Source organism: Dendrobates tinctorius, unplaced genomic scaffold, assembly GCF_039654945.1.
Source record: "Dendrobates tinctorius isolate UK_male_01 unplaced genomic scaffold, ASM3965494v1 ptg000162l, whole genome shotgun sequence".
NCBI lineage: Eukaryota > Metazoa > Chordata > Amphibia > Anura > Dendrobatidae > Dendrobates > Dendrobates tinctorius.
Window position 1 is genome coordinate 45,220,001 of NW_027361829.1, and position 14,315 is coordinate 45,234,315.

The 14,315-nt window shown below is 43.6% G+C and overlaps 1 protein-coding gene across 3 annotated transcripts in view; it reads left to right on the top strand.

The window, feature by feature from the left end:
* The window catches only part of AOAH (acyloxyacyl hydrolase), a 198,993-nt gene that overhangs the window by 99,810 nt on the left and 84,868 nt on the right, over window positions 1-14,315 (top strand). For 2 of the 3 annotated variants that reach the window (XM_073549989.1, XM_073549991.1), the window contains exons 5-8: window positions 4,154-4,213; window positions 9,793-9,875; window positions 11,777-11,825; window positions 13,507-13,577. In XM_073549989.1, the coding sequence (XP_073406090.1) occupies window positions 4,154-4,213; window positions 9,793-9,875; window positions 11,777-11,825; window positions 13,507-13,577 (263 nt within the window). The remainder of the gene's footprint in view (window positions 1-4,153; window positions 4,214-9,792; window positions 9,876-11,776; window positions 11,826-13,506; window positions 13,578-14,315) is intronic. The other variant, XM_073549990.1, reaches the window with a different exon arrangement.

Genomic DNA, 14,315 nt, shown 5'->3' on the forward strand with positions numbered 1-14,315 from the left:
AACTAAAGACACACAAAATCTGCATTAAACGCAATATCTGTTTTAATTTAAAAAAAGGGGAAAAAAATTGCGTGGGCTCCCGTGCAATTTCCAAAACCAGAACAGGGAAAGCCGGGGACTGGGGGCTGATGTTTATAGCCTAGGAAATGGGTAATACCCTTAGATCTTCCCAGGCTATTAATATCAGCTCACAGCTGTATAATTAGCCTTTACTGGCTATTAAAATTGGGGAGCCCCCCAAAAAATGACGTGGGGTCCCCCTTTAATTAATAGCCAGAAAAGGCTATGCAGACAGCTGCAGGCTGATATTAATAGCATAGGAAGGGGCCATGGATATTGGCCCCCTGGCTACAAACACCAGCTCTCAGCCGACCCAGAAATGGCGCATCTCTAAGATGCACCAATTCCGCCCTTAGCCTCCCTCTTCCCACTGCCCTGTAGTGGTGGCATATGTGATAATAGTTGTGGAGTTGATGTCACCTTTGTATTGTAAGGCTATGTGCACACGGTGCAGATTCACCCGCGGATTTTTCCACGCGGATTTTGCACAATCCGCAGGTAAATCCGCAAGTCAAAAGACCTGCGGTTTACCTGCAAATTACCCTGCGGATTTGCTCTGCGATTTCTCACCTCCACAATGGAGGAGATGGCAAACTGCAGCGGAATCCGCAGAAAAGAATGACATGTCAATTCTTTCTGCGGATTTGAAACCACAGGCAAAACCTCGCGGAAAAATCCACACCGTCTGCACAGTGGTTTCATTTTTCCACAGGCTAGAATGGTACTGTACATCACCTGCAGTTCTGCTGCGGATCCGCAGGGCCAAATCTGCTGCGGATCCGCAGCAGAATCCGCGCCATGTGCACATAGCCTAAGGTGACATCAAGCCCACGGCTTAGTAATGGAGAAGTGTCAATAAGACACCTATCCATTACTAATCCTATACTTGTTAAGGGGTTAAAGACACAGTCAGAATAAAGTATTTTAATTAAATAAAACACAACACAGTTTCCCATATTTATTATACGCCTAATCCCTGCGACACCCTTGATCACCTGCAAAAAAATAAAATAATTAACACAAATACTCCCTGTTCCGATGTAATCCATTTAATAACAAGTGTCCCACTGTGACCGCTCTACAGGGCCTCTGATGACACACTGACTGCAGATAATACTCACACAGTGTACTTCATTGGAGTTTGTGCTCTCACTTTATGGCACCACTGCTGTGTGACAATTTTCTCATGCAGCGGTGCCACGAGTGACGGAACGAACTCAGGTGACCTCTAGGCGGCGGAGTGATCCAATGCGGGAGAATTATCTTTGGTCACTGTACACTGTAGAGTGGTCAGATGTGACAGCTCTACACAGGAGATCGTTGTGGGACAATCGTTATTAAATGGAATATTTGTGTTGGTTTATTATTTTTTTTTTTTTTGCAGGTGATCGAGGGTGTCGGGGATTAGCTGTTTGATGAGTATGTGCACTGTATGTGTTTTTTTACTATTAAACACAATAGCAGGATGATGGGACTACTACTGTCCCATCATCTGCAAATCCTGTCACTGTAGCAGACATAGCCGGATGGAACTAGTAGTCCCATCGGACAATGCCTGCCTACACACAGACCCGCACACACACACCCACACACCCACACAGCCATGCACACACCCCCACAGACACACGCGCACACACACAGATACACACAGACACTCGCAGACAGACCAGCACACTTTCACCACACACACATAGTCTCCGCCCACACACTTTTCCTCCTCCCAATCTGCATCGTTTTTTGTATGCAACTCCACAGCAAAACCGCAAATCTTTTTACACCTTTAGTTTTGCTGCGGATTTGAATGACTCAATGGAAGTCAATTGGTGCAGAAACGCTGCAGATCCGCAAAAAGAAGTGACATGCTGCAGAAAATAAATCGCTGCAAATCTGCGCGTATTTTTCCGCAGCATGTGCACACCAATTCTGAATTTCCCATTGCCTAACATTGGTTGTGCACTGCACTGTGGATTTGATGCAATTCCCCGAGTCCAAAAACGCTGCGGATCCACATCAAAATCCGCAATGTGTGCACATAGCCTTAGACCTGTTGAAGCATCTGACCAATGCAAAACGTCCGCTCTCATGCATCCATGTGCTGATCTACCAAATTAAAGAAGAACTTTTTCAACTGATCACTGAGGGCCACTCTTTCCTGTTTCTCTGATTGTGACATTATGATTCTCCAAGTCATTACAAGTTCACAGATAACAAACATGTATAGGTTCTTTTTTATTTGAGTGGTGAAAAAAAATCCAAAGTTGGTAAAAAAAAAAAAAATGGCACCATTTTTCGAGATTCGTAATGTTTCTGTTTTTCGGGATCTGGGGCTGGGAGAGGGTTTACTTTTTTGCGCATCCACCTGACATTTTTATTGATACTATTTTGGGGTAGCTAGATAGATGGGGTTTTGATCTCTTATTATTGCATGTTTTAGCAGCAACCGAAAAACGTAATTCTGGCGTGTTGATCTTTTTTCTCACTATGCTGTTTGCAAATCGGATTAATTATTTATATATTGTTACACACTTAACATTATGGCTGGTCCATACAATCAGGGCAACTGTTACCACCCACCTTTCGTGTCTACCTCTTTCCTCATAGATTGTAAGCTTGCGAGCAGGGCCCTCATTCCTCTTGGTATCTGTTATGATCTATGTGATTATTGTTATACTGTAATGTCTATTGTCTGTACAAATCCCCTCTGAAATGTAAAGTGCTGCGGAATATGTCGGCGCTATAGAAATAAAATTTATTATTATTACTATATTTTGATGTTTCTGAATGCGGCGATACCAAATATTAAGGAGGAACATAGCAGAGGAACATTTATAATCATCAGATGTGAAGATTAAAATAACCGATAACAGTTTTCCATGAACAACTGAAGGCCTATAGAGCAAGACAGAAACACCATACACACAGATAAGGAATCCGTAAGGCTGAGGTCACACTACGTTATAGCAGTCCGTTAGTCGGATTGCATTACACCGTGGCATAACGCAATCCGTTAACGCTGCCATTCCCTCCCATTATCGGGCGCATCACAACGCATGCCATAAAGCGGCATGCGCTAGCGATGTGACGTCATTCTGTGACGGAGCCTCAGACGCGGGCTGCAGCGTCCGAGGCTCCATCACCGCTAGCGCAGATGAAGCATCTGTGCTAGTGGTTTAGCATAATGCGATTCTGTTATGCTATAGCATTAATGCAGCCCGTCAACGCTATGCATTGAACGGGCTGCTTTAACACAGTTTGAACCTGGACTAAGTCTCAGTATGCATTTGCCCTGTTATTTTTAGGGAAAGTTTAATCATCACTTCTGTGAGACTCCCTTTACATTTAGCGATGCACCAGCGATCCCGACAACGATACGACCTGGTCAGGATCGCTGGTGCATCGCTAAATGGTCGCTAGTGAGCTGCCAAACAGGCAGATCTCTCAACGACGTAGTGACGCAGCAGCGGTCGGCGGTCGTTACTTACCTTTCAGATGCGGCGATGAAGACGTCCTCCCGCCCGCGTCAACGCGTCGCTCGTCAGCGCCAGCAGGAAGCGGCCGACAAGAAATGGACGTGGATGATCTCGCACGATCAACGATAGCCGGCGGGGGAGCCGGTCGGAGGTAAGTATCACACATAGCGATATCGCTGCTGTGTCACAAAATCGGTGATGCTTTAGCGATATTGCTAGCGATATCGCTATGTGTAAAGTCCCCTTTAGTTTGTTGATTTATCTGACTATTATCTGACTATTATTCATTTAGTGCAAAAAGTCAACATCAGATGTTGGGAGAAAAATGTGTAGGCTGTTGGAATTTAATTCATTTTGTCCTCAGTGGAAATATGCAACTGACAGAGATTTCTAGATTCAGCATAGTCACCTCTTTGAATTCAGAATACATGCATGCTCAACAGCTCTGAGCATGCTTGCATAAAAAGAGTCAGGTTATTAGCTGCTCGCTTACAATCTTTACATCTAATCAATAAAGCCAAAAAATGTACCAAACATTCCTTTTAAGACATCAGCATCACTGATCAGAACCCAATTACTATTTTTTTCTTGCAAAAATACATTTTGTATTCTTTCTTTTTCAGATGGGACTAAAAAGAACAATCAAACAAGCTGAAAAGATAGTGAGAAAGTCTAACTATATGGTAAGCTGATAAGAAAATCATTTAGTTCTACTGTATGATTACAGGCAATTGAGGCAGATGTAATTAACTAGAAACTTCTCCAGTTAGATGAAATATCTGAACAGACAGTATAAATTACACTGGTGATCTGGTGTATAATTACTTGTCTTGCTGAATACCTGTCTCCGTTACCTCCTCGTCATTGTACACATATTATTTTCAGAAAGCCTGTTTATACACTATATCAGTAATCCCATAGTACAAATGGGTTGTTTTGTAATTAATTAAATAAGAATTCAGTCTGTATGAGTATTCTAGATATTGCTATTGCAAACTTGATACGATATCCCCAATTGTTCTTTTGATTCTAATATTTCCCATAAAACACAGAACTAGAAATCAAGTTATTTCACTGTACAGAATCTTTAGACTTACCTGACTTTCTTTTAGGGAAATAAGGAACCATAATTTAAACAATAAATCAAATCTACTTTGCCCTAATTTTTTCTTAATGTAATCTCAAGACTAAAAAATGTAACCAATAACCTAGAAGTATAAATAACTAGTAATGAACGAAAAAAATCTCAGTATAGTGGTTTAGCACCCATGTCAGGATACTGTGGTTGCTCGACAGGAGTCCTGTGAACCACCTCCTACCTGAACTTCTCTTCTGAATAGCTGTCCTGTCACAACGTCAAATGTGCGTCACACTGCAACAATGACAACACATCAGGCCAGCTAATCAATACAGGAGCCATCTGTGCCATCAGTTAGGGGGTGAATCGCTATGTCCCTGACCAGTGGGCATGGAATACTGACATAGCCTTTGGAACAAATCGATTCGCTCATCTCTGTCAATAACCTATGCGAACAGTTAGTCAAAAGATGGTCGTTGTAGTAGAAAAATAGGCAGTCACCCCCTCCCTTTGAGACAGAATATCAGAAACAAAGAACTGACACTTTGTACAGAGGAAACCAGTATAGCTAAAGGGGGTTTTACACTAAGCGATATCGCTAGCAATATCGCTAAAACGTCACTGGTTTTGTGACGTTATAGCGATATCACTAGCGATATCGCTATGTGTGATACTTACCAACGACCGGCTCCCCCGCTGTCCGTCGCTGATCGCGCGAGAATGTCCGGCTCCATTTCTCGTCGGGCGCTTCCTGCTGAGACTTCCTGCTGTGACGACGAGCGACGCGTGGACGTGGGCGGGAGGACGTCAGGATCGCTGTGTGTGAAAGGTGAGTATCGTGCGCTGCGTCGCTGCTGCATCGCTGTGAGATCTTTCTGTATGAAAGCTCACTAGCGATCATTTAGCGATGCACCAGCGATCCTGACCGGGTCGGATCGCTGGTCGGATCGCTGGTGCATCGCTAAATGTAAAAGGGCCTTAAGGGACAAAAACTAATTAAAAGTAAGATAGGAAGAGCTAACCATCAAGTTCCTTTTGAAGAAAAGAACTCCCTGCAGTGTACAAGTAATAAAAATAGGTTTGTAGGAAATATAAATCTTTGGGGTTGAAAGGGTTTTTGCTGAGGGTATTCTAAACTTGGTGTCACCTACTTACAGATAGGAATGTTGGGTTTTGTATCAATCTGATATTGATAGAAAATACATTTTCAACTTTAGGACTAAGAGGTGAAGAACATGCTTATTTTTTCATAACTGTGTGACATGCCTATCAGCCCCAAAATAATAGTGGCCAGATAATTGACAACAGCAGCTATGAAAAGGTAAATTCACGATAAAAAATCTTACATCAATACATCAATATTGAACGCCTGTGATCCTCTGGAGAAAACATTTATTGTGAATGTTGGGAATCTCATAATTTTCTGAAACTGAAGCCATATCCCACTGAAGCCACATCCCACAATCCGACTCACGTGAAGTAATCAAGGAGAGGTGTGTGGGTGTAACCTAGGTGTTGATAAAACAACATGGCAAATTATGATCATTGTCCAATACCAGGAAGATATATCACCGTGCAGGATTTTGGACGTTTTCACTAAGAGCACTTCTCTTCAAAACTATGGTCATTGCAGGTTTAGTTATTTTCTTTTGTTTATCCTTTTATTTTATATCATTGTATGTGCTGTATTGTTTTGTCCCCTTTGTATAATCTTTTGTATTTTTTTTATAAACACTGCCTATCTTTCTGGATTAAATATAAAATGTAACGCCGGTGTGTTTGTACTTTGCTTCCCCGGCGTTACTCTGCATGTCTGCATTAACCCTTTGCTCCTCTCCTCCTAACTAGCAGGGATACTGTTGTCTGTTACCGTTATGCATGCTGCTCAGTTCCCTGCCTCGCTGCGTAGCCGTACATGCGTGCGTGGCTCCGCTGCTTTGCATGACCACCCGCTGGTGAGGTCCCTGGCTGCCACTGTGGAAAGCTATCCGTGGGTTCATGGGTCCTCTGCAGTGTGTATGGCTTACGTGTTCAGGCTTGCAGCTCACCAGGTGTCCTTTGCAATGCTGATTTGTGTTTAGCTTTGCTGAGGGTGCGCACGGCCACACCTCCCCTGCTTTTATGAGGAATGGGTGTGTGCTACAATTGCTGTCCAGCCTATCGCTGTGAGGCAGCTGCTATATAAAAGTTCCCTGCCCTGTGGGGCGTTGCCAGAGCTTCACATTGAGTTCCTGAACCTAGCCATGTGAGTGTGTGTTCAGCTCCTGCTCTGATTGTGATCAGTTCTGGGGGAGCTGTTGCTCTTTGTCCCTGTGTGAACTGTGTCTTGTTTCTCCGCCTGCTCTGGGGGCAGAAATACCCAGATCACCCTTCCTGGAGGCTGCATATCCAGGCCTGTCTATGTTGTGTCTTGTTTCCTGAATCTTGGATCCTGGACCGGCTCCTTTACCTGACCCTGTCTGAACTGTGCCCTCTGTGTGATGTTCCTGAGGTCCTTCCTTGTCCTGAACCCTGTGCCCAGTGACTGTGACTCTTTGCTACCTGACTTGCTGTGATTTAACCTGGGCTCATCTTGGAAGTAGGAGTCCGGTGTGCCCGCTGAGTTTCTGCCACTCTGTACTCAGCTGGGGATTCGGTGCAATTCTCTGCCGGTTCCAGTTCAACCCGGCAGGGTTTGCACCAGACCTCTGGGGTTCCTTTCTAGGTCGCTGTCAGATGACCGGAGCCTGATGACCGTGGCCTCTCGTCCGTAGCCTGATGACCACAGCCTGATGTCTGGTGTCTGACGACCTCTTCCAGATGTGCTGTGCTTGATGTCCTCTGCCAGATGTCTGGATCCTATGCGAGCCTGCCGATCGCTGCCAGTGGTCCAGAGCCTGATGACTGCGGCCTGATGTCCAGAGCTGATGTCCGCAGCCGGATGTCCGGAGCCTGTCGATCGCTACCAGATGTCCAGAGTCCGATAACAGTGTGCTGATGCTCTATCTGAGATCCGAGTCCAGATGTCCTGCCTGAGACCTGATGTCCTGCCTGGAGTCCTGATGACCTGATGTCTTGCCTGAGACCTGATGTCCTGCCTGGTGTCCTGATGTCCCAATGTCCTGCCTGGTGTCCTGATGGCCAATACATGTTCCTGATGCCCAGTCCATATTCCTGATGTCCAGTCTGTGTTCCTCATGCCCTGCCTGTGTCTCGATGTTCCGCGAATTCCCTGAGGTCCACCCAATGATGACGTCCTTTTGGGATCGGTGTCTGATGTTCACCTGCTGAGCCAGTGCTACGCCCGAGGCCTGAGAGAGAGGCCGTCCTAGTATGCCCGTGCCAGAGGATACTGGACTGCATCAACCCGTGATGACTCCTGCCATCATCTGACGTCTGTCCTGGGTATGTGTCTGATGTTCTCCTGCTGAGCCAGTGCTATGCCTGAGGCCTGAGAGAGAGGCCGTCCTGATATGCCCATGCCAGATGACCCTGGACTGCATCAACCCATGATGACCCCTGCCATCGTCTGAAGTCTGTCTGAGGTCGGTGTCTGATGTTCTCCTGCTGAGCCTGTGATATGCCTGAGGCCTGAGGAAGAGGCTGCCCTAGTATCCCCGTGCCAGACAACCCTGGACAGCATCAACCAACTGTCCTCCTGCCTTCGTCTGTTATCCTGAGATGTGTACCCTTCCCTGATGTTCGGAGTCGGGAGCCTTGCATAACTGTTTCGTTTATGTACCATGTCTTGTTCAAGTAAACTTTGTCTATACCTGAAGTTGTGCGGTGTCATGTCGTTCTGCTACCTCATCCACATGCTCAGCTGCCACAGACCCCGGTCGCTACCCTTCCCTAGTCCAGGTAGGCCCGGGTCCCCCCTGTGGTCCAGTGGGTCCACATTCCGTCCCCACCTGGGACGCTCGCCCCACGTCGGTGTGGTCGGTCGACGTGGAAGTGCTGGCTTGGCCGCAATCGCGATCGTAGTTGTGTCATAAAATGTTATAGTTCTGTTCCTTTTATTCTGTAAACCGCGCTACTAAAAGCCATAGACTACCAGTAATGGGTGTCCAATCGGTCTGTAAAATGATTGGTGGTGGCAGCTAATAATCTTTTATTGGGTTATTGTGGAGTTGGCAGTGTCCGTACTGAGGTATATACATATTCTATGCGTTGGAATTTGAGTTGTATATACCATACACTCACTGTTAGTTTTCCAATAACTGGTCTATTAATAGAAACAACCACAGCCTCCTCTGTTAATCATTGGCCAAATGTGTAATGGTCCTGATGGTAGGGGCAGCAGACTGCTGTTGGTGACAAAAAGGTAACAGAGGGGTGGTTCAGCTTGACCCCTTCCCGCCTGTGATCTTTGACAGTCATACACATTATCCTCAGGCAAGCCAAATCTGCTGATTTCTGATTAGCCGATCATCCAATGTGCATTGGGTATTTTTCCAGACATTGGCTCAGTAGATGTAGGGGTGAAAAGGATGGAGTATATTGAATTTGAAGAGTCTGGCAGCTGCTTCTTATCCTCCTTCTATTGATAACATTTGTGGATTTATCCTCCACGAATTGATTAGATTCCACAGTAAAATAAATGTGGCATGTACAAAAAAAACAATATTCACCTCACTACTCACCTCTTTAGCCACCCCAGCTGCTCATTGTCTGCTCATACAGTCCTCTGCGCCTCATCTTACTACCATTGTGTGCTTAAATTCTGGGCCTCTTCATGCTATTAATGTTGCAATCTTATGACGCACATGCGCATGAACTTCTGAGGCCTACTCACATCCATAAGTCCCAGACTAGAGTGTGGATCGTAAGGCAGCGGGCACACGTCATGAGATGTCTTTTTGCCAACTTAGCGTGAAGAGGGTTTCAGCACTTTAAAAAGAAAAAGTTCGAAAGACCATACAGGAGGAGAGCAGGCAGGTGAGGTGTACGGAGCGGTAAGTAGTGAGGCATTAATTTATTTTTTTAAGCCTTTTGCCAGCCTTCTGTGGTTCCACAAAATGTGGTCCAGATGGTTCCCATGTTGCTGAATTCATGACGAGCAAATTACAAAAAAAATAATCTGTGTTTTGCATAATACAAATTTTTTTAATATTCGAGTTGAATTCAATTTCACTTGAATACATTTGTCCATCTCTAACATGATTCCATATTAGTAACATCTATTGATTTTGTACATTTTTACAGCAGAACTATGAAACTGTATCTGGTGTTCTCTTGAAGATTTGTTCACTTCCGCTGTTCAGAACAATTTGCAAAACAATAGAGTCGTAAGTATTAACATTAACAATTAGCTCCTGAGCTTGGTAGAGTTTCACATATGGCATGCCTTACTTCCCCTCCAATGCACAGAACATCAGCAATTCATTGAGCAGCCAAGAGTTTGAACAGAATTGTGATTGTTTAAAATGTGTGAAATGTACTCCATCCACTTTGATGCCTGTGCAGACAATCTTGTCATCAAAGTACTGAAGATAATTATAATATGCACTTTATATTTCCTTACTACCTAATTTACCTTTTTCTTTTTCCTACTCTGCATGTCTTCATGAAAAAGTGTAATTGAAAAACGAAGTCAGATAAGGCAATTTAGTTTCTGAAGGCAGATTTCTAATTTATGTCGTGTTGTGCAGATGTTATTCCTAATACATTACATAAAAACTTATTAGGCCAGGTTCAGACAGCCATATTGGAAACTGGGCCAGTCGCAACAGCAAATTGTGAACGTAATTGGCTTCCTGCACAGCTCCGTGTTCTCGTCCGCATGCTGGTTGATTGCCAAAGTTGTTTTTGTATTGCATGCATTATTTTGGTCTGTAAAATAGACCAAAGTAGTGCATGATGTGATTTTTCCTACCCTGACTATTGAGGGCCTGTCACACTAAGCGATATAGCTAGCAATAGCGCTATAACGTCATTGGTTTTTGTGACGTTATAGCGATATTGCTAGCGATATCGCTATGTCTGATACTTACCTCCGACCGCTCCCCCGCTGGTTATCGCTGATCGCGCGAGAACGTCCTGGACCATTTTTCGACATCAGCTTCCTACTGGGTTTCCTGTGGCGCCGACGAGCAACGCGTGGGCGCGGGCGGGAGGACGTCAGGATCGCCGCGTCTGACAGGTAAGTAACAACCCCCGACCGCTGCGATGTCGCTGGTGAGATCTGCCTGTGGGGCAGCTCACTAGCGACCACTTAGCGATGCACCAGAGATCCTGACCGCGTCATATCGCTGGTCGGGATCGCTGGTGCATCGCTAAGTGTGACAGTACCTTTGGGCTGCATGGAAACTCAACCATGTGCAATGTCTATAATGGGTCCATGTGAGCAGTCAGGCAGTGTAGTTTGCTTGACCATGAAATCTTTATGCTACCTTCTCACCTGTAGGTTTGGTGGGTATGTCACCCGACCAAATGAGAGTGAAAAAAATCCACACTTTGCTGGCCCATAGGAAAGGAAAAATAAACAGTGATGAGACAGTATTCCATTTACAGTCTTAGGGCCTATTTAGACTGTCTGATTGGCTTCATGCAGCTGATTATCGGTAATTTAGCGGCCTCTTTTAGTCTGGCCAACCCCATTTCCATACACACAGAACAATCGTTAATACAGCTGTTCTAGACACATAAAACATGTTCTCGGCAGCACATGTTCTGTTTAAATGTCGGGCTGCAGAAAACAATGATTTTTAAGCTTGCTTAAAAATCATTTCACCTAACAAACAGGTACATCAGACGTTAGAATCATTAAAGCAGCATTCCTCCCAGCTAGCTTGTCTAAATGGGCCCTTATCAGCCACTTATAAATAGTAAAACTATCAAGACACCTAGCTATATTAATGTATTCCAGAATATTTGCCTTTGCAGCAGCTGTCTAGTGCTGACTTCAATAATTCAGTTTATTATTCCAAAATGTCCCTTAATATTTTGTATCTACCTAATGTACAATGAAAACATTTGTTGTCACATAAGATACATATGCTGTTGCCTTTTCCTTTGGAGTTATTAATCATAATATTCCCATAAATTATTTCAACTTGGATTTCTAAGTAATGTATTAAAGACACGCTGTTGCAGCAAAACGTCAAAGTGAGTCCTAAGTCAATTGTACTCTGCATACATGTGTTATTAGACCGCTCTGCACCTGCTAATGATTAACATCATTTTCTAGGTCAGAACCAGCAGAAGACTATGACAAAGACAACTTTAGTATATTTCCTGTAAGTAACTGACAATATTGTGTGTCACTGAAGGAGCTTCCTAATAAATGCGGCAAAAGTGCAGAAAATGTCAGAAAATGAAGAAATAACCATTACTTTGATGTTGAATTTCTCATCAATCCTGGAGAACTCTAGGTGGATCCTGCTAGTACCAGAAGTGATGACATCCCACCCATTGGTCACATGGTTACTGCAGCCAATCACTGGCTTCAGTGGTCAAATACCACACATGCAAATATTACAACTTGGCCATTTGATTGGCTGAAGTGTCATGTGTCAGATGGATAGGACATCATAATTTCCATGACCAGCGATGGTCGCCAGAGTGGCAGTGTTGTAATAACAGGATATTTGAAGGCTAATTAAAGCCCCTCCCCCCATACATTAGACTAATGTCTTCCGAAGCTGCTGATAATGACAGGTTTGGCAGACAGTCTAATTTGTATGGGAGCCCCAGACAATTCATACCCAGGGGAGTTAAGGATCCAGCATGTCTGAATTTAGACTGCCAATCCTTTTGTTTTCCCAGAGATAAGCCACCACCAGACAAATGTGACAGTGGCTCTTTCATCAAGAACGCAAGACTTCTTGGCAAACGTCTGCTTCCGTATATAAGAGCTGGCCGAAATGGATGCCGACCGAACTATCTAATGTGTATGGCGGGATTAACTGTTTCTTTACGTTAGAGCATTTATTAATACATTGTAACTTTTGAAAAATCCCATATAACCTTTTTAAATTCTTTCATTTTTGTTTCATTTATAAATGTCTTAAGTGTAACTCTAAGATTAGGCTCATGATATATTTATATTGGGGTCGTGTGTTTTGGTACAGAAGTGCACATCCCCTACATAGACATTGGGAGAATAGTAAAAGCTTAGGACTTTACTATATACAGATGTATTATGGGCAATGTTGGTAAATCTGTCTTTATTACAGTTATCACCAAATGTACAACTATCGTCTGTATCCCTCCCCTTATTATAAGTAGAAGTGATGGAGGTAATAGTATAACACAGCATTTAGTTGTCAGCAGTTGCCTGCTTGGTGCCATCAGCACAAAATATACACATTGATAGCTGCTTGTCTAATAATCTGAGAAGGAGTTGCTTGGGGCTTTCCAATAATCCCAACACAGAATATCTTAGGGAAAGAAGGATTGGACATGATCAATTTTAATCCTAACTCGTTTATCCCCATTGGAGATACGATACCGCCATAGGTGATTAGCAGCAACTTAAGCCCATCAGACACATTAGACTAACCCACCAACAACATCGGTTCAGCCAACCATCTAATAGGTGTGGTAGCCCCGGATAATTGATTTTTGGGGGATTTTAGTAGCAGTATGTACAATTTTTTACTTCTGATCCGTTTCTTCCCCTTGAATTAAGCCGCCACCCCCAGATATGTCTGGCAGCGGCTCTCTTACTGAGAATACAGGGGCGCTTGGCCGAGTGATTGCTCCTGCATTTGGGAGAGCTGGCCAACATAGCTGCTGGCTAAGCGATCAGCTGAATCATCATTTGGTCGACAGCCATGTAAAATGTATGGGGGCTTTACTTTTTCTATTAAAAAACACATGCCCATTTGGCCTAACCTTGCGTGAATAGAGATCTTATTTGTATGGGGAACTTGATACTAATGTTTTACTGATAAGATGGTTCATTCCTGTCTGCAGTCATTGCGAGGATATCACTGGAGAGGAAAAGATTGTAATGACATGAGCAACTCTATTTATCCTGGGCGAAGGTGAGTTTATCTTCATTACTGACAGTACAATGTATTGTTTGCGACTCTGCTTATCTAGAGAAATAGGCAAACAGTGCTAGACCATTAACTAATCCATTTTCTTATAGACAGCCATGTCTTCATTTATTTATTTTAATAAATATTCTTTATTTTCAGTAAAGACAATACGACTGATAGAACTGCATGGATAAATTGGTTACCGTGACATGCACCAGAAGAAAGTGTCGGTACCACAGCACTTTGTTTGGTCTCTCTACGTACATTGGTTTCTGCATGATTTATTTCTGTCAGTGATTAATCCCACTCCAGTAGTACAACGTTGCAAAGCTGGTAAAAATAGTGACTTCTTAGGGTATATAAAATTTAGAATAAATCTGTAGAACAGGTAATTTTACCGCTATAGCAGAAGATGCTGATCGGAGCTACAGTGGGGAAAAAAGTATTTAGTCAGCCACCAATTGTGTAAGTTCTCCCACATAAAAAGATGAGAGAGGCCTGTAATTGACATCATAGCTAGACCACAACTATGAGAATCAAAATGAGAAAACAAATCCAGAAAATCATCTTGTCTGATTTGGCAAGATTTATTTTGCAAATTATAGTGGAAAATAAGTATTTGGTCATTAACAAAAGTTCATCTCAATATTTTGTTACATATCCTTTGTTGGCAATGACAGAGATCAAATGGGTCGCCCTCTCAGGGCTGTGGCGTACTCGGTACCGGGCCCGATGAGCTTC